General features: G+C 36.9%; 6 protein-coding genes across 8 annotated transcripts; 4 read left to right on the forward strand and 2 right to left on the reverse strand.

The window, feature by feature from the left end:
• The first annotated feature begins 946 nt into the window (after positions 1-946).
• Positions 947-3,366, forward strand: LOC9320738 (uncharacterized protein At1g04910). Its single transcript, XM_021033804.1, has 6 exons — positions 947-1,834; positions 1,926-2,094; positions 2,182-2,271; positions 2,344-2,627; positions 2,711-2,969; positions 3,068-3,366. Exons 1-6 carry the CDS (start codon positions 1,149-1,151, stop codon positions 3,296-3,298), a joined length of 1,719 nt encoding a protein of 572 aa, XP_020889463.1. The 5' UTR covers positions 947-1,148; the 3' UTR covers positions 3,299-3,366.
• An 81-nt stretch (positions 3,367-3,447) lies between these two features.
• On the reverse strand, positions 3,448-4,598 carry LOC9318624 (reactive oxygen species modulator 1). Its single transcript, XM_002884626.2, has 3 exons — positions 4,326-4,598; positions 4,159-4,196; positions 3,448-3,739 (listed from the first exon to the last, which is right to left on the reverse strand). Exons 1-3 carry the CDS (start codon positions 4,396-4,398, stop codon positions 3,626-3,628), a joined length of 225 nt encoding a protein of 74 aa, XP_002884672.1. The 5' UTR covers positions 4,399-4,598; the 3' UTR covers positions 3,448-3,625.
• A 1,117-nt stretch (positions 4,599-5,715) lies between these two features.
• On the reverse strand, positions 5,716-7,774 carry LOC9318625 (eukaryotic translation initiation factor 2 subunit beta). The gene is made up of 6 exons (XM_002884627.2): positions 7,663-7,774; positions 7,446-7,501; positions 6,987-7,144; positions 6,732-6,874; positions 6,553-6,638; positions 5,716-6,006 (listed from the first exon to the last, which is right to left on the reverse strand). Exons 2-6 carry the CDS (start codon positions 7,494-7,496, stop codon positions 5,926-5,928), a joined length of 519 nt encoding a protein of 172 aa, XP_002884673.1. The 5' UTR covers positions 7,497-7,501; positions 7,663-7,774; the 3' UTR covers positions 5,716-5,925.
• An 89-nt stretch (positions 7,775-7,863) lies between these two features.
• On the forward strand, positions 7,864-9,981 carry LOC9320740 (methyl-CpG-binding domain protein 4-like protein). The gene is made up of 3 exons (XM_002882512.2): positions 7,864-7,888; positions 7,966-9,068; positions 9,444-9,981. The coding sequence occupies exons 1-3, from the start codon at positions 7,864-7,866 to the stop codon at positions 9,753-9,755; spliced, it is 1,440 nt and encodes a 479-aa protein (XP_002882558.2). The 3' UTR covers positions 9,756-9,981.
• A 372-nt stretch (positions 9,982-10,353) lies between these two features.
• LOC9318626 (probable ADP-ribosylation factor GTPase-activating protein AGD11) lies at positions 10,354-12,956 on the forward strand. Of its 3 annotated transcripts, none has more exons than XM_021030595.1 (10): positions 10,354-10,669; positions 10,784-10,954; positions 11,031-11,114; positions 11,209-11,293; positions 11,376-11,451; positions 11,544-11,707; positions 11,787-11,991; positions 12,066-12,182; positions 12,288-12,383; positions 12,513-12,956. In XM_021030595.1, exons 2-10 carry the CDS (start codon positions 10,912-10,914, stop codon positions 12,792-12,794), a joined length of 1,152 nt encoding a protein of 383 aa, XP_020886254.1. In that variant the 5' UTR covers positions 10,354-10,669; positions 10,784-10,911; the 3' UTR covers positions 12,795-12,956. The 3 variants fall into 3 exon arrangements, with proteins under 3 accessions (XP_020886254.1, XP_020886253.1, XP_020886255.1); XM_021030594.1 differs by having other exon boundaries at positions 10,356-10,669; positions 10,776-10,954; XM_021030596.1 differs by having other exon boundaries at positions 10,356-10,669; positions 10,776-10,954; positions 11,067-11,114; positions 12,513-12,939.
• Positions 12,957-15,015: 2,059 nt separating this feature from the next.
• LOC9318629 (rhomboid-like protein 19) lies at positions 15,016-17,754 on the forward strand. The gene is made up of 8 exons (XM_002882516.2): positions 15,016-15,246; positions 15,366-15,490; positions 15,819-15,879; positions 15,982-16,148; positions 16,402-16,507; positions 16,621-16,823; positions 16,932-17,069; positions 17,446-17,754. The coding sequence occupies exons 1-8, from the start codon at positions 15,235-15,237 to the stop codon at positions 17,546-17,548; spliced, it is 915 nt and encodes a 304-aa protein (XP_002882562.1). The 5' UTR covers positions 15,016-15,234; the 3' UTR covers positions 17,549-17,754.
• The last annotated feature ends 60 nt before the right edge of the window (positions 17,755-17,814 follow it).

Below are 17,814 nucleotides of genomic sequence, written 5' to 3' on the forward strand. Positions count from 1 at the left end.
TACGTGAGTCCACGACTCCACTAAGCTTCATAAACTTTGAGTCTCTAACTTAAATCGTTCTAACTATACAATATGCATATATATATATATATATATATATATATATATTTGTTACTCGAACGAACGATATGCAAAGTCTCATTAATGTATACACAATTACGTACCAAACACTATTGGATACATCGACTTCTAGATATATGATATTGTTCGTTAGTTTATGAGAAATTTAAAAACAAAATATGCATCCCCACCGGGACGAAGCTAGCTCTCTTTACTGCGCAATGAATTAAATTACGGGACATTGGTGGGATGAATTAGTGTCGCCGGTAAGATGCAAGACAACCTCACCAGAACTAAAAATCAATAACGCGACTATATTAATTAGAGGATAATATTATTCATACATGGTATCTCTTAAATTAACTATTTTTCTACTACTGGATCATAATCAGCTCAATATTGGGCCTGTGACATTTCATATATCTTGGCCCATCTTGTTTGTTTCCTCTAGTTAACTGCAAGCAAAACCATAAACCAATTACCAAACCACTTTAATTAAGAACCAATTTTCCACACCTGCCTAAAATCATTTTTAGGCTACAAATTCTCTCATAATTAACACCACTACGATATTTTTAAACTAGCAAATATTAGTTACTTAACATACGATACATCAAACCCCTGATCATACCTACAAAAAATCATATGCTCTATTGCTACATAAAACTTAAATATCGTATATGATACAAACTTCAATAGTTCACATAAATATAAAATAATTCACTACTACTTAGGTCGTCTCTTCTGATCAACTATATTAATATAATAACTTGTCTCTTTCTAAATAATATTGGTCTATAATTTAGTCAGTTTGATATATATATAAAAGGGAAAGTTGTTGCGTGTGTTGTTGCCTTGTTGGGTGCATTTTTTTGAAATTGACCCATAAAAATACCAAAAGTACAGATACTCTCCAACTAATTTTCGATTATTGAATAATACCACCAAATTTTAAAATAACATGAGAATCTTCTTGGAAACGAAACTACACAACACAGTCTCTGTTTTGTAAAAAAATTGATCCTTCTGTATTCCCGCCGTAACTAATTTTCTCAAAAATCTCTCATTTCGTCTGTTTGAAAGTTGTGATGGGAACATGGAAGACGAAAAACAGTAATAAGAAGAAGAAAGTTAGCTACATTTCAGTCCCAGCTCAGATCATAAACTCAGTTTCATCATCATCTTTACAAAGTTTTCTCGATAACAAATCTTCAAGCAAATTCTTCTTCAATCTCAGAAACCCAAAGCTCTGGGCTTTCTCTCTCTTCTTACTTTCTATTTTGGGAATATCATTAAGACTCGGTCTTTGTCTTTCTTCCGGCGTTCACGAAAGTCAACTTCAGAGCTCGGATTCTAATGGGTCACCCAAATCCCATCTGGGTTTTGCGTATAGCCGATCAAACACCACTCAAGTTGAGATTTCGAACGCCAAGGATCGATCTTTAGATACGGGTGTGGAGAAAAATGAAACCTTTGGTGGTGATCAGTCACATTTGATCACCTCTAGTGGAAATGTACATGATGATAAGAATTATGAGTTCTGGAAACAGCCTGATGGATTAGGTTACAAGCCATGCTTAGATTTCAGCATTGAATACAGAAGAGAGAGTAAGAAGATTGTTGCAGAGAGGAGAAAGTATCTGATGGTGGTAGTTTCTGGTGGGTTGAATCAGCAGAAGATTCAGATTGTTGATGCAGTTGTGATTGCGAGGATTCTAGGTGCTGTTCTTGTTGTCCCAATATTGCAAATCAATCTCATTTGGGGTGACGAGAGGTACTTTTGATTTTTAGAGCAAAATTTAAGAGAGTAATTTGTGGATCATCAGAAATGTTCATTTTTGTGTTCAACATGTGTTTATTTGCAGTGAGTTTTCAGATATATTTGATTTAGAGCAATTCAAGAGTGTTTTAGTAAATGATGTGAAGATTGTTTCGTTGCTTCCCGCAAGTAAAGTAATGACTAGACCATCAGAAGATGGTAGTATGCCCTTTAATGCCTCCCCTCAATGGATCCGTTCGCACTATCTAAAGCGTGTAAGATCGATCATACAACAACCCTTGGATCAATTAGTGATGAACATATGAGAAAGAATGTTCAATGGTCTTTGTTGTATCCTGCAGTTCAATAGGGAAGGAGTTCTGCTTTTAAGGAGATTTGATTCAAGATTGTCTAAAGACTTACCCTCTGATCTCCAGAAGCTCCGTTGTAAGGTGTGTTTCTAACTTGGAAGCTAAAAGTGTTCATTTTTGTTTTTTTATCATTTGACAAAAAATGTGTTGCAGGTAGCATTTGAAGCACTAAAATTTTCGCCACGGGTTTTGGATATGGGGACGAAGCTTGCAGAGAGGATGAGGAGCAAAGGACCTTACATTGCGTTGCATCTTCGGATGGAGAAAGATGTGTGGGTGAGAACAGGCTGCCTTTCTGGTTTGAGCTCAAAGTATGATGAGATTGTTAACATTGAAAGGATTAAGCGGCCTGAGCTCTTAACAGCCAAATCTAGTATGACATCTAACGAGAGGAAACTCGCGGGTCTCTGTCCATTAAATGCCAAGGAAGTAACAAGGTAAATGAGTGGCTACCGATTTTCTTACAAGGTTTTGTGTGTTGAGAGAGATATTGGTTCTCAATTCAACTTTTTAATTTCAGACTGCTTAGAGCTCTTGGAGCACCAAGAGATGCGAGGATCTATTGGGCGGGAGGTGAACCGCTTGGCGGAAAGGAAGCTTTGAAACCGTTAACAAGTGAATTCCCACATCTCTACAACAAATATGATATTGCGTTGCCTCTTGAACTCAAACCTTTCGCAAAACGAGCTTCGATAATGGCAGCAATCGACTATATAGTGTGTAAGGAGAGTGATGTGTTTATGGCATCTCATGGAGGGAACATGGGCCACGCAATTCAGGTACACATTCTTAGGTCTCTCGGTTGTTTCAAAAGTCGATTTTTGGTGTGCACTTACACATTCTTAAGGTTTACTAAGGTGTTAAATTAATCTTTCAGGGGCACAGGGCTTATGAAGGACACAAGAAGATTATAACACCAAACAAAAGGCATATGCTCCCATACTTTGTGAACTCATCAATGACTAAAACAGAGTTTGAGAAGATGATAAAGAAATTACACAGACAATCTCTAGGACAGCCAGAACTAAGGATTAGCAAAGCTGGAAGAGATGTTACAAAGTATCCTGTTCCTGAGTGTATGTGCAATCAATCCAACACCACTATTTAGAGCTTCTTTTTTTTGAACATATGGTTTTAAGACAAAGATTAACTGTAATGAAAGTATAATATGCTCCACTTTCTATGCTTTTTATCTTGAAACTAAAACTCCTTGTAACATGATCTTTTCATTGACAAGATTATCTTAGGCAAAAAGAATCCAAACATAAGAGATGAAAATTCACACAGAGAGGGGCAGAAACATATAAAAACGATTCATCCAATACTTATTTCAACAAAAAGGTCAATATCTTTCAAAAAGAGAATCCAATCTTTCACCAAGAGACTATGAGAGATACAAACTAAAAGCTTCTAGAGGTAAACCAATGTAAGGGAATCAGTAGCCTTTGCCACAATGTATCAAACTGCCTGCACCTAGAAAAAGCCCGAAAACTGCTGCGCTGCCGAGGGTAGTTTGCCCAATGTATCTAACCTTCATAAGCCCAGGAACCTGCAGAAAACAAAAGGAACAAACAAATGATCATCAACCAGTAGTACGATATGAATCTCACACAGTTTATCTTGACATAAGTATTAATTGAGACAAGAAGAGGATTTCTACTCTTATTAAGTGCTAAAACATCAAACTGATCATCCTCTCCAACTCACAAATAACAAGACAACAAGAGCAATGATAACTTGAGCGTTTAACAGTAACAATTGCTTAAAATTGCCCAAAACAATGAAATAGATGCATGAGTCAAATTAGTATGCTCAAAGTGAAGGCAAACAAACATAAGACTGGAGCTGTGCAAGTGTGTATTCAATTGCACAAGCCATATCCAAGAGTGCGTATGTATGTTTTCAACAAGAAAGATTTTTATTTTTACAAAAACCCAATTTTACAAGGTGACTCAGAAATAAGCTTACCCTGTATCTAATCGCCTCGTAAGTTCCATAGACAGCACCTGAACACAACAGAATAATATCATCTCCAGAACCAAAATCCGTGTGGAAATTCCAAAAATCAGGGACATTTAAAGGCGATTAGATTGTAATTTAGGGTTTTCAGAATGTGAAGGAAATCGAAAGCGTACCTACTGCGCCGCCAAGTGCGCCGCCAACGGCAACTCCGGCAGTGATTTTGGCCAAACAGCTATCTCTCGCCATCTTCTTAAGGGATTCGTTTTTTTTGAGTATTGAGACAATTCGTTTCTTGTGTCGGAGAATGGTTTTTACGGTTGCCCTCGCCGCTTTTAAGGTTTTTAACCTCGAAGTTTTTGCTTGCACGATGGATTGGTTTTGCCTTTCGCAACAAGGACAAGCCACAACACCGACCTGTTCCTTAACCGGCTTAACCGATTCGAACCAAATTTTCTGGAAGACGTCATTGCTTTACTTTCAGCTTCACCCAATTTACTACCGACTCCAGCGGGCGGATCTTAACCCACCTCAGCCGGCATTTTTTTTTTTGATACATTAACAATAAATATAACAAAAAATTTAGCAAACTACATTTATGAAAATTTCATTTGGAAACCAACAAAATTAAGTTTTTAAAATTTTAGTTATTTTTATATAGATTTTGGTGAATGGTTACAAATTTACAAATTTTTTTTTTTGTTATCCGAAATTAATTAAAGCTCAAAAGAGTTATTCCTGAGGAATGTTGTTTACATACGTGATATGAAACGGTTCTGTACGAACTTTTCGTGCCAGATTATCCGCTTTAACATTAGCCCTACGAGAAATTAAAGATAAAGAAAAAGATGAAAACTCCTCCTTGTCGCTCTGAAATTCCTCCAAATACACTGAAAACGCCGGCCATTCGGTTGGAGAAGACACCATCTTCACCAGGTCTGAACAGTCTGTTAAGAACGCTACCTCTTGATGATCTGCACCAATCATACACTTCATCGCCCAGAGAAGGGCCTCGACTTCGGCATGTAGTGGAGATAGACTTCTACGGAGGTTCGCAGCTCCCATGGTTGGCGGCTCTCCATTTGATGATGTACAGAACCACCCTGTACCGGAGAACTTATCACTTCCTTTCCATGATCCATCCACAAAACAACGGTATCCAGAATAACTCGACTCAAGTAAGGCATCTCTCACTCGAGTTCGATTCACCAAGTTCATAGAACCATGATTTTCATTATGGAGATCTAATTGAGCTGACTGCCACAATTGTGCCTCTTTTTCCGCTAATCGTAATACTATATTGGGTCTTTATCTATATTTTCAAAGATCTTTTCGTTCCTTACTTTCCAAATATACCAAATAATTCATGGGAAGGCTGATGAATCAACTTCCGAAGGTATTCTCCAAAATAAATGATCCAAATTGCAAAATTAGATTCTGTTACAAATTTACAATTATAAATAATAAAAGGGTCATATTCTTTTAAGAATGTCATTTATCGAATTAAATTAATGTTATCGCTGTAAAGAAAATTTTGAAAATTGGTAGCTCTTGGAAAAACACACATTTATTCAAAGGGATAATTGCTCAAAAATAAAAGTGCCGGCAAAATCCACCAAGACATTCCATGTCAAGTCAAAGCATTAGCAAGTAACAGAATAAGAAGAAGAAGAAGAAAAAGAAAAGCATGACCTCACAACTCCATAACATGTTCTTTAGTAATTAGACATCTCTCTCCTCAAAAAAAAAAAAAAAAAAAAAGACTACTCACTTGTGCTACCAATATATCAAGTCTTCCTGCGATAAGAATATATTTTTCTCAGGCGGATTGGCGCCCACTGGTCGTTCTGATCCACACTGTCAAAACAAACCCCATCCGGTCATATTTGCAGAATAGCAAAACAAAAATGGATAGTTCTTAAATACTAGTATTCACACAGTAATCACTCATTCACTTGCTCAAACCAAAGCAGATTGTATTAGGCAGTGTAGGCAAAGATATCAGCATCACATCAAGATGATGCAACAAAGTAGGCCTCCAAATGAGTTTCGTATCTCTCTAACTACGTAATATTAATTAGACGACAATTTAGGCAAAATCCTGACTAGGTAAAAGAAACAGCAATCATCAAAGATATGTTTTCATGGTATCAAGTGCAACACAAGAGCGAGCGTAGGCCTCAGTATCCATTTCACTTGCTAAAATCAAACAATGTAGGTCACTGGTTCAATTATCACTGGCCCATCTAACAAAATTTTGAATAAAAATTTCATAAGAAAGTTTCTGGCTTGTCAAGTATCACGAGAAGATAATTTTCTTAAGCAGTTTTCTTCTTCAATCACGCAGAAAGCAAAAACAAAAATGTGTCCAAGGCAAGAGAAGCTAATTGGGTAGAGTTTTACCTTTTCACATCTCAAAAAGGAGAGACGATTCTCCCTTGAAATAATTGCGTCTGTGCTCTTGCAACCAGAGCACATGACGTAGTCAACTGAAATTAACAGAAATTAGAAATCACTTTAAGAAATCAATAGAAGGATGTTACTTTATTTCAATCCAAATCTTGAGAGGAAATGTTACTTACGGATATATCGTCGTAATAACGATTCAAAGTGCTTCTGTGTGAATCTCCCCCTAACAACCAACCTTTGCTGCCCATCAAGTGTACCCCTAGTACCCATCTCACCAAGCAAGATAGCCATAACATGATCTGGGGGTCGACGCATGCTGAAAAAGTTTTAATTCCAAATACAAACATCAAAACTCACTACGTTCTAGTAATAATGGTTCCAAAAGTAAAAAAGTTTGAAGGCGCAGAGATATGGGAATATGTTCATACGTCTTGCAATAGTCCATAAAGTTGACAAAGACTGTCTTCTGTGTCCCTGTCTCTGTCCCTTCACGAAGAACTTGTGGTGGCCATATAATTGTAAGAAGCCAAACTCCAACAAGCTCCGGACTATTTTCACGCAGGATATTAAAGACCCTACGAAGAATCTGTACATATAACTCCAATCAGAAAAAAAAAAAAGAAAAGACAAGAAAAGGAAGCAGGTAGAAGTATGCATTGACGTAAGGAAAGAATCCTCCAAAGCAATATCTATATAAGTCACACGTTCTAGTAACCAAAGAGAATCATCTATCAACTATGCATGCTTGAAGTACAAGTTTTTTCTTTGTTTCTATTTTTGGTTTGGTCAATGGGTGCAAGGTGATGTAAAAGAGCAACAAAAACAATCAAACCAAACGAAAAAGGAAACAAAATCTATTGTCCTAACAAGTCAAAAACCAAAGTTACTTCTTGATCATGCTTCACTTCTTCCTTGATCTCATTACTTTCATCAGCCATGATTACTGCCAAGAAAAGCATTCAGAAACTAAATCAAATATTATAATCAAGAACCGGATGTGTATGAACATCAACAACGAAGATTGGACTCTGTTACCTAAAACAACATAAGTAGTAATTTCTGTTTGAAAAATTATTAACTCTCAAATTTTCAAAAAGGAATTACCTTTTGGTAACGAAACCGCAATGCAAGATTGCTCTTAACGAGGAAACTCAAGCGAGAGAGAGAGGCTGTGAAGCTTTTTTGTTTTTGTTAATTCCCTTTCCAACCCTAATTTTTTTCTTTCTCAAAATCTTTTTATAAAATAAAAAAAAATCCCTAATTTTTATATTTATGCCACCAATTAATTCGTAAACCAAAACGTAAATGACATCTAATTTACACACTGACGGCAAAAAAGGGATATAATTTACAGACAAAAGTATCGGCGATGAAGAGAGATTAGATGCTCTGTTTCGGTTCCTTAAGAGATTGAGGAGATTCTATATGCGTACATTGAGATAATTCCTCCAATAATTTATAAGTATCAGCGAAGGAGAGATCGGAGACTTGGAAAGGACGATGATAGTTCAGTGATGATGACTCGTCGGAGACCCGACTCCGATATTATCCAGGTAAGTGATGAGAATCGCTCGTTGGGTTTATTTAAGGAGGATGAAGATGAAAAAATTCGAGATTTGGGTTTAGTTGATGAGACTGAAACTAGACATGCTTCCACTAATTTGCTTCTTCAATGTCATGATGGTAGTTGTTGCCTCCACAAGGATAAGAGCAATAGCTTTGTTTCATGTAGACGAAACTTGGATGATTTGTTCTCTGGGTTCGTTTATAAGGGTGTGAGGAGGAGGAAAATGGATGACTTTGGAAGTAAAACAACAAGTAATCTTTTGTCTCCTCAAATTGCTGATGATGATGATAGTGTTGCTGAATCACATATTGAAAGGCAAGACTGCAGTGAATTTCATGTTGAAGTAAGAAGAGTTTCTCCATACTTCCAGGGATCAACTGTTTCACAACAGTCTAAAGAAGAGTGTGATTCTGATAGTGTTTGTTCTCAAAGTGGAAGAAATTGCAGCAAAGTTCAAGCTAAAGTCCCAATAGTTTCTCCATACTTCCAGTCATCAACTATTTCACAATGTGGTTCTGACATTGTTTCTTCTTCTCAAAGTGGAAAGAATTATAGGAGAGGAAGCAGCAAACGTCAAGCTAAAGTCCGAAGAGATTCGCCTTATTTCCAGGAATCAACTGTTTCAGAACAGCCAAGCCAGGCTCCTCCTAGAGATTTGCGTCAGTATTTTAAGGTCGTGAAAGTTTCAAGATATTTCCATGCGGATGGAATTCAAGTCAATGAATCACAAAAGGAGAAATCAACAAGGGTGAGAAAAACTCCTGTTGTGAGCCCTTCACTTTCGCTTTCTCAGAAGACCGATGAGGCATACCAGCGGAAAACGCCGGATAAAACGTGGGTGCCTCCACGATCTCCATGTAATCTACTTCAAGAACATCATTGGCATGATCCATGGCGGGTGCTGGTCATATGTATGCTTCTCAACAAAACATCTGGTGCACAGGTTTGTCCTCATTCCTCTCCTTTTTTTTCATATATATATGCTGAACTTATATAATTATAGTTTAAAAGCATTTGAGACCAAATTAGTTTAAGTGGGTGTGTTTAGTGTTGCCATTGCTTGTTGCATATTTTCTCAATTAGTGACAGGAATTAGTACACGAAAATCATTCTTGAGGGAAGTCCAAAAGTTGTTAGCAAGTAAGAAGTTAGACCTCTGTGGGCTTGAATCTTTCAGTTTAACTGTTGCAGAAAAAGTAGATGCAGTCTTTGGTTTGACCAGTAATTTTTGAAATGTATTTCTTGGCCATGTTGAATTTGGTAGAAGAAAAAGCTTTTCAGTTGGTCAGTGAATTTATTTTTAAAAATGTGATTGCAGACGCGGGGAGTGATAGAAGACTTGTTTGCATTGTGTCCTGATGCAAAGACTGCAACAGAAGTTGAAGAAAGGGAGATAGAGAGTCTAATAAAACCTCTTGGACTACAAAAGAAGAGAGCCAGAATGATTCAACGGTTTTCTCTGGAGTATCTTCAAGAGAGCTGGACTCATGTCACTCAACTTCATGGCATTGGAAAGTATGCAGCGGATGCATATGCTATATTTTGTAACGGGAATTGGGATCGTGTGAAGCCTGATGATCATATGCTAAACTACTACTGGGAATTTCTCAGGATTCGGTATAAATTATGAGTGGGAAGGTACAAGTATATATTTTTCCTAATTTGCTCTGTTTTTTGTTGTTGTCAATGTCACCAATGTCTTAAAGTTGTCTAATACTAGCTTGTTTTATCATATATTGGAATGTGTTTTGGTATCATCTATGGGGTTTTATACTTTTATGTGTTTAATATTGTCGAACACCTAAGATGGGGCATGATTGTTGATGATGAAAAAAAGCTATGCGACTTTCTCAGGTTATTTTTATTTTAAAAATTAAGTTAGTTCTTTGGTAGATTATGCACCAACTATATAATAATTCAAAGAATGACAATGATGAGGCAACTACTATGAGCCAAATCCAAAAGTATGAACTCATTAAAATAAGTTCAATATTTAATGATAAACCAAACACAACTTAATGCTGTGTACATGCAATCACAACTTTAGTTTGTGTCTTCGTTTTCTTTATCTGTCATTAAACCTGTGTTTCTAAATTAAGAGATTTTTATAAGGTTGTTTTTGTAAAAAAGGATGTAATTAAATGTTGTGATAATTGTTTTAATGATGTGTCAATTACGATATTTGCACAAAATCGAAAATAATCACAAAATCGAAAATCCTCTTTTTTGTTTCTCTCTCTGGCCGACAAAAAAAAAAACAAAAACAAAAACACAACTAATCATAGGCTTCTCCATCTCTTTGTCTGCAGGATGATGCAATTTTTCAGACAATTTTCTTCCAAAATCCTTTCGTAACTCTGTTTTATTTTTCAACGTTTTAGGTTTTACCAATCCGTGGTAGTTATATCCAACATTAATTTTTCTCCCTCTTCTCAGAAAAAAAAAATTCAACTGATCTTTAGAGTTTTTAGGTTCTTCCAAGAAATTGAATTTGGAAGGAGGCTTTGATGGGTTTGAATTTTCCATAATCGCCCCTTGTTTACGGTATTTTTCTCAAGGAATCCCTTAAAAACAATTTATTGGTCTTTGTCTCTTTGTGTGGTGCAAATCAAGTTTGTTTTTTTTTTTTTTCCTCGTGTTGTTGAATCAGATTCAGAGATTCTTGTTGTTTAAAAATGCTATGGCTCTTGAGGGGATGTTGTCTTGATTTTGGGAAAATCTTGTTTGAATGGTCACGGCTTTTCTGAACATTCGCGTGTTCTTTATTGTCTCGGCTCTGGTTCGAAATGTCTCTAGGCCAAGAAAATGTCGAACCTGTTGAAGTTTCAGGTAAATCCCTTCAATTTAATCATCCCCCAAATTTTCAAACCTGTAAAGGTTTCAAATTTTGGCTTTTGTTTCGTAGGGTCGCATGCTTGCTTATATGAACTTTTATGTTCAGAGACACCCAAATGGACTCCTCTTAAGGATTTGCAAACATCTTCTTCTGGTAATTATTACTTAATGATGGAGATGAACATTCTTAGGATATGTTTAAGTGTTAGCTGGAGACAATCTCATGTCCACACCACATTTTTTCTCAGATCCCAGAGATCGGTTGGAGAAGTTGCTGAAGCAACCTGGGAATAAATATTGTGCTGACTGTGGCTCTCCTGAACCAAAATGGGTGTAAGTTGATTAATACTTTTGTGTGGTTTGTACATTTCTTTTGATGGATTGGATTGGTTCATTTCATTTCGTTTCCTTTTAGATCGTTGAGTCTCGGTGTATTTATCTGCATTAAGTGTTCTGGTGTACACAGAAGTCTTGGAGTTCATATATCAAAGGTACTTTCTTTTCACAAACAATCTTGATTTTTGTCTGCTTCTGTGTGTTTAGAGCCTTTTATCGATAAATTTGATTTGACGGATAATCGCAGGTTCTATCAGTAAAGCTAGACGAGTGGACAGATGATCAAGTTGACATGCTTGTAGGGTACGGTGGAAACACGGCAGTGAACCAGAGATTCGAGGCTTGCAACATCGACCAGTCAAAGAAACCAAAACCAGATTCTACTAATGAGGAACGCAATGATTTCATCAGGTGACATTTTTTACTTAACAATTTCTTATAATGGTATGTATGTATAATCAACTTGTCGTTATATCTTTAAATCTTGCAGAAAAAAATATGAGCAGCACCAGTTTATGGATCCAAAGGATGGTGCTTTGTGCCCTTATCAGCAGCCTAGCAGAACAAATACTTCACCACCGTCTTTATGTTCTGCAAGCCACCGTTCTACAAAAAACCGTATTGGTCATGCATTTAGGAATAGCTGGGGAAGAAGAGAATCTGATCACAAAGGACCAAAGAAGAGCAATTCCATGGTAACAACCACTATACATACATACATGTTTGGGTATTAACTGTTGCTAAGGTTAATTTTGTGGGTGTTTTATAGGCAGGTATGGTTGAGTTTGTGGGATTGATTAAGGTTAACGTGGTAAAAGGAACCAACCTTGCGGTTCGAGACGTGATGACCAGCGATCCTTATGTTATCCTTGCTCTTGGACAGCAAGTGAGCTCTCTGCCAAATCTCTCTAGACTTACTTATATGATTTAAAATTAACCTCTCTCATGAATACAAACTCTGTTTTTTTTTTTCAATGTTTGTTTGTTGTAGTCGGTAAAAACACGGGTGATAAAGAACAACTTGAATCCGGTGTGGAATGAGACGCTAATGCTTTCGATACCCGAGCCCATGCCTCCTCTCAAAGTGGTAAGAACAGAGAGCTTTGTAGTAAGCTTATTAACTTATTACCAGGCTCTAACTGATTGTTATGTTAAACTCTAACAAACTCGGATAAACACTACTACTGAACCGAGCTTGATATGTAAAATTTTGCAGCTAGTGTACGACAAGGATACATTCTCGACAGATGATTTCATGGGAGAGGCAGAGATAGACATACAACCATTGGTGAGTGCAGCGAAAGCATATGAGACATCGAGCATAAAGGAACCGATGCAGCTGGGAAGTTGGGTGGCGAGCAAAGAGAACACATTGGTGAGTGATGGCATAATATCACTTGAAGAAGGGAAAGTGAAACAAGACATATCACTTAGGCTTCAAAATGTTGAAAGAGGTGTTCTTGAGATCCAGCTTGAATGTCTTCCTCTCACTCAATGATGATACTTTCTTCTTCATCCCTCTTCTTTCTTTTTCTTGAAAAGATTTATTTTTAAATTTATAGTGAAAAAGAGATTCTGCTACTTTCTTTTTGTTCCACCGCAAACAAACCCTATGTATAAAAAAACACCATGATTTGATTTGATGATTCTTCAGAACCAATCATAGTTTCTTCTATCGGAAGATCAAATACGATGAAAAGCAATCAAGAGTTGAAAACACCATTATTTTTATGCTTTTGACGTGATGCCCTGCAATCTCTCTGCGTGGTCAGAGTGATATTACTGAAACACCCTTCCTTTATCACTTCCAAGTTCCATCAGAGACCAAAAACCCTATGGGGGTATGTATAACGGTCTCGTAATAGGTTTTCCGTTTTCGCGCCTAAATCGATTTTTCTTAACCTAAATAAGTCATGGCTCTGCTTAACTTGTTTTCCGTCTCGTAATGAACCTAACAAGCATTAACATATTAAGCAGAGCCATGACTTATCGGATACAATGAACCTATGAAGAATGATATCAACGCTCTGAATCAATCACTACTAGAGTATGTTCATGCCCATCATTCCAACAATACTTGTCAATGGCTCTCAAGGAATTGGAGCTGGGTGGAATAATTTCATACCGAACTATAACCCTATGGTGCCTATGGATCCTTGGTATAGAGGTTTTAGAGGTACTATTGAGAAAACTGCGTCCAATGAACACGGAGCTATCAGAATGTGGACTAATGATTATAAAAAAATTCTTGTTTTCAATGAAGACAGATCGTGGCCGCCCCTTTATCCAAGTAGAAATGCCTGCTTTTATCAGAAACTGTGATATTGTATGCTTCTTTCTAATCCATTCCTCATCTTTCTGAAGGACGTCAATGACTACCATGACTATACATCTGTGGACTTTGAGCCTATATACTGAGTAAAGAGAACATGCTGGCGGCTCGGCAAGAGGGCTTTCTGAAGAAATTCAATCTCACCACGACAAGTGCTACAAGCAATATGCATCTCTTTGATAAAGAAGGTGTGATAAAGAAATATGCGACTCCAGAACAAAGTAACAGGAAATCCAAATTGTTCATTCTTTCTTCTTCTCTACAGGTTTACTAATTTTACATTCCACCTTGCAGTCCTTGAAGAGTTCTTTGACCTCAGGCTTGAATACTATGAGAAGAGAAAGGTTTGAAAATCTTATACTATGATATTCAGTCTTTTTAGAGGTTTTAGTTATTAAGGCAATGGTCTAAAACTAACATTTTCGTGATGTATACAGGAAATTATGCTGAAGAATCTGGAACTTGAGCTGCTGAAACTAGAAAGCAAAGTGAAGTTTATTCGTGGATTTCTCAGTGGTGAAATCAGAATATTTAATAGAAAGAAAGCTGATATTGCTCAGGATTTGAGACAGAGAGGGTTCACACCAGTTCCGAAGAAGGCCACAGTTAGTGGAACAAGTGATGCAGCTGAAGAATCTGAGGATGAGTCAGAGTCAGACTATGACTACCTAGGGAAATTGACTATGGAAATGTTTTCTGTAGAGAAAACTGAGGAGTTATGTGCAGAGATAGATAAAACGAAGGAACAACTTGAATACTTGAAGAAAGCCATACAAGATCCCTCTGGCTCAGAGACCTAGAGTCTCTTGATATGGATTCACAAAGCTAAACTTTTAACACATTGACTTGGCAAATTGTACAATTTGTCATTGATACATTTGTTTTTCCTTTATATTGCAGAAGCTTGATTTGAAGGATGCTCAAGACGAAGAAGAGAGAAATACTTGGTGCCAAAGAGACCACAGAGAAAGGCAGTGAATCAACGATGTTATTGACACTAACTTTAGGGGGATTTTATGCTTCGCATAAAACTCATGAATTGTTTAAGGGATTTGGTCTCATTAATCAAAATTGCTTTTAGTGTCACCACTACTTCATGAAGCAGACTTTAATATCTGTGCCTCTCGTCTTCTTTCTTTAGATTTGGTGTACATTTTCGGATGAATTAAGAAGCATGCACAAAACCAAGAGTTCCAATAATCCAAGCACTAGATTAAACACAAGAAGATAGCCTGAATGAATTAAGTGGATAATAACTTTCAAATTTCTTAATATCACATATTTAAAACTTTTAAATACATAAGTATATTTATATGGGGTCAAAATATATAAGAATTTATAATCACCAAAAAAAAATACATAAGAATTTATGATAATTAAGTGGATAGTAATTTTGATGTTAAAAATAATTACCGTGTTTTTTTTTTCTTTCTGTTTGTTGTTGTTGTTGTTGTTACTGGTTATATTAAAGTATAATTTATATATCAGTATAGATTTCTAATTGCGGAAGAAAGGAGAAAACGATCTCCGGTTTGAGCTATACGTCGACGAGATCTATCGTCAGGATCTCAGATTTGTTGTTACACTCTTGCTCAAGTCCGGCGACATGAGTTCTCCGGTACGAATATTATAGCAGATCTACCAAATTGGCCTGAGATCTTTTGCGTTTCCCTTTTTCCGATTTTGGAAACCGTCGTCTCTGATCTTGCGAATCATCTTCTTCTTACATTGTTTCAGGGAACGAGTATGTTCACCAATTTCACTAAGCTCTGCAAAGGACTTGCTCTGGTGCTTGTGGTGGGACACCTCGTGGTTCAGTTCATTCCCGCTACCGTCCCATACCTTGCTCTGATTCCGGCGAGGTACTTCGTCTTGTCTCCTTTTTAATCTTCTGTCATCTCTTGGGTTACGATTTTGCTGCTGGATGGATTTTGTTGTGCTCCCACATTTGCTTGGATTTTGTGTGATAGCTCTCTGCGCTTAACTAATTGCTAATTCACGGTTTTGAGGAAATTAGGGGTTCTATATGTTAGATGCTCGCTTGGTAAATTACCTGATTGTTCTTCGAATTCCATTGAAACTATTGTGATGCTCCTTGCACATTGTGAATCCAGAGGAGTCATTCTCTACTTTAGGCTTGAACTATTATTATCATGATATTGTTACAATTCTGAACTCTCTTCGTTATAGGACTATTCCTTTTGCCTGGAATCTGATAACAAGCGGCTATTTTGAACTCTCAGTATATGGGGTATGATTTTATGTTTTTCCATTAGTTCAACTTGTTCCTATCCAATCCTGGTTTTTCATATATAGTACTTGAATAAATGAGTGACTGTTTGCTATGTTGCAGGTTGTCTTCAGCACCGTTTCTCTCCTCTTTATGGGGAAGTTTCTGGAACCTGTCTGGGGTTCCAAGGAGTTCCTTAAGTTCATCTTTGTGGTGAACTTCCTTGCGTATCTCTGTGTCTTCGTTACAGCCATTGCCTTATACTACATAACGAGGCTGGAAATTTACCTGTAAGTAACCTACCACCCTATACATGCTAAGTGTCTACTCCTTGTTTATTTTCCTTCTCTTACTTAAGTATGAAGGTGGATGTCTTCATCATGAAAATTAAGTCGAAATCCTCCAAGTTGTAAATTGTGACTTGTTTGCTTCCCTGCTCTTTTAGTATAATATTTACCACTGAATATGATAAATCCTCTCTACTTTGTTTTATTTCATTATTTTCTACGTATAATAACATGTTCTCTGTTTTTACCTGGCTAGATATATGCCCTTTGCCGGTTTTCATGGTGTCTTGGCAGGCCTTCTTGTCGGGATAAAGCAGATAATTCCTGACCAGGAGATATTGCTGTTAAAGATAAAAGCAAAGGTAATGTTTTGCTTTCTAGTAAGAAATGTAGAGCTTTGACATTTTCCCACTTTTAAGTTTTTTAATCGAAGAAGTTCTCACATCCTATTCTTACTTCTGGTTTCTGTGTGCAGTGGTTGCCCTCAATTATGCTAATTTTGTCAATAGCCTCAAGCTTCTTCACACTAAATTCAGCAGCATATCTTCCCACTTTGATATTTGGTACATATATGGGCTGGTTATACCTCAGGTACCTACAGAGGAGACCAGAAACAAAGCTCAGAGGTGATCCAAGTGATGACTTTGCCTTCTCTACTTTCTTCCCTGAATTTCTCAGGTGAAAGAGATTTCTCCTTTTTTACTGTACTTTTGAGTTTGCCCACAAATAAATTCTTGCCTTGCCTCATATGTTGTTGGTAATTTTGTTGTTCCAAATAAAACACAGGCCCGTAATCGACCCTATTGCCTTAATCTTTCACCGGATGCTTTGTGGACGATCAAATGCCACCAGTGAAGACCATGGTTATTCTACCAGCGGTGCGCCATTGCCAGGTTCTGATTCTGCTGAAGCATCTAGGAGGAGGTAAAATTGTTTTCGTTTCCTTTTCCTCTCTTTCCTGTTCTACTTCAATGGTAGTTTAGATGCAATGATCTTAATAAAGTCCGTGCTCTTTAGGGGTTAGTGTAGATCATGTCTTCAAAAATTAGTACACGCCCTTTTTTTTTTGGCTTGACACTGCTGAAACATAATCTAAGATCTAGTTGATGCAAACCGAGATAATGAATGATCCTGTTCACTTGATTCTAAGAATAAATAGTACAGGCTCGTCATGAGTTTTTTTCAATCAAAATGTAAGAGTTAGACTTATGAGTGGTTTGTATCGAACCAGTCCTGAGAATACTATATCCGGTTCTAGAAAAGGCAAAAAGTGGTTATAACACCAAAGATGTTATTGCAGAGAAAGAGGGGCAAGAGCTCTAGAGGAGAGACTAGGAACGGAAAGATTGGTTCCTGCAAGGAACAAAGATGAATTGCAGAGTGATGCTTTGGATAGTGTATAAGTGGAGATTGCAATATGCATTTTGAAGAAGCTGTTGTGGTTTCTTACTTGTGTTCATGTGGACAGATTTTTTTTTTTGTTAATGAAATTGGCTTATTATACAGAATCAACCTCTCCGTAAAGGTAGTGCATTTCCTTGGACAAACCAATTAGAAACAATTTTCTTGGACGAGAAGATAATATAAAGTAGTTATACATGTTTTCACTTGTCTCAAAACTTGTTATTGAAACAGTCGCAATGGTTCACTCTTAAGACTTGAAACATAC

The sequence above is a fragment of the Arabidopsis lyrata genome, assembly GCF_000004255.2.
Source record: "Arabidopsis lyrata subsp. lyrata unplaced genomic scaffold ARALYscaffold_3, whole genome shotgun sequence".
Taxonomy (NCBI): Eukaryota; Viridiplantae; Streptophyta; class Magnoliopsida; order Brassicales; family Brassicaceae; genus Arabidopsis; species Arabidopsis lyrata.

Excerpts from the sequence above, each read along its gene's own strand:
- LOC9320738 (XM_021033804.1), top strand. The coding sequence starts at position 1,149 with ATGGGAACATGGAAGACGAAAAACAGTAATAAGAAGAAGAAAGTTAGC. Across the intron at positions 2,095-2,181 it reads GTTCGCACTATCTAAAGCGT|TTCAATAGGGAAGGAGTTCT; the intron begins GTAAGATCGATC and ends TGTATCCTGCAG. Across the intron at positions 2,970-3,067 it reads ACATGGGCCACGCAATTCAG|GGGCACAGGGCTTATGAAGG; the intron begins GTACACATTCTT and ends TTAATCTTTCAG.
- LOC9318624 (XM_002884626.2), bottom strand. The coding sequence starts at position 4,398 with ATGGCGAGAGATAGCTGTTTGGCCAAAATCACTGCCGGAGTTGCCGTT. Across the intron at positions 4,197-4,325 it reads CGCACTTGGCGGCGCAGTAG|GTGCTGTCTATGGAACTTAC; the intron begins GTACGCTTTCGA and ends TGTTGTGTTCAG. Across the intron at positions 3,740-4,158 it reads ACGAGGCGATTAGATACAGG|GTTCCTGGGCTTATGAAGGT; the intron begins GTAAGCTTATTT and ends TGTTTTCTGCAG.
- LOC9318625 (XM_002884627.2), bottom strand. The coding sequence starts at position 7,496 with ATGGCTGATGAAAGTAATGAGATCAAGGAAGAAGTGAAGCATGATCAA. Across the intron at positions 6,875-6,986 it reads TTTATGGACTATTGCAAGAC|CATGCGTCGACCCCCAGATC; the intron begins GTATGAACATAT and ends AAACTTTTTCAG. Across the intron at positions 6,639-6,731 it reads GTTATTACGACGATATATCC|TTGACTACGTCATGTGCTCT; the intron begins GTAAGTAACATT and ends TGTTAATTTCAG.
- LOC9320740 (XM_002882512.2), top strand. The coding sequence starts at position 7,864 with ATGACATCTAATTTACACACTGACG. Across the intron at positions 7,889-7,965 it reads ATCTAATTTACACACTGACG|AGATTGAGGAGATTCTATAT; the intron begins GCAAAAAAGGGA and ends CGGTTCCTTAAG. Across the intron at positions 9,069-9,443 it reads ACAAAACATCTGGTGCACAG|ACGCGGGGAGTGATAGAAGA; the intron begins GTTTGTCCTCAT and ends ATGTGATTGCAG.
- LOC9318626 (XM_021030595.1), top strand. The coding sequence starts at position 10,912 with ATGTCTCTAGGCCAAGAAAATGTCGAACCTGTTGAAGTTTCAG. Across the intron at positions 10,955-11,030 it reads CGAACCTGTTGAAGTTTCAG|GGTCGCATGCTTGCTTATAT; the intron begins GTAAATCCCTTC and ends TTTGTTTCGTAG. Across the intron at positions 11,708-11,786 it reads GAACGCAATGATTTCATCAG|AAAAAAATATGAGCAGCACC; the intron begins GTGACATTTTTT and ends TAAATCTTGCAG.
- LOC9318629 (XM_002882516.2), top strand. Across the intron at positions 15,880-15,981 it reads TTGAACTCTCAGTATATGGG|GTTGTCTTCAGCACCGTTTC; the intron begins GTATGATTTTAT and ends GCTATGTTGCAG. Across the intron at positions 16,508-16,620 it reads TGTTAAAGATAAAAGCAAAG|TGGTTGCCCTCAATTATGCT; the intron begins GTAATGTTTTGC and ends TTCTGTGTGCAG.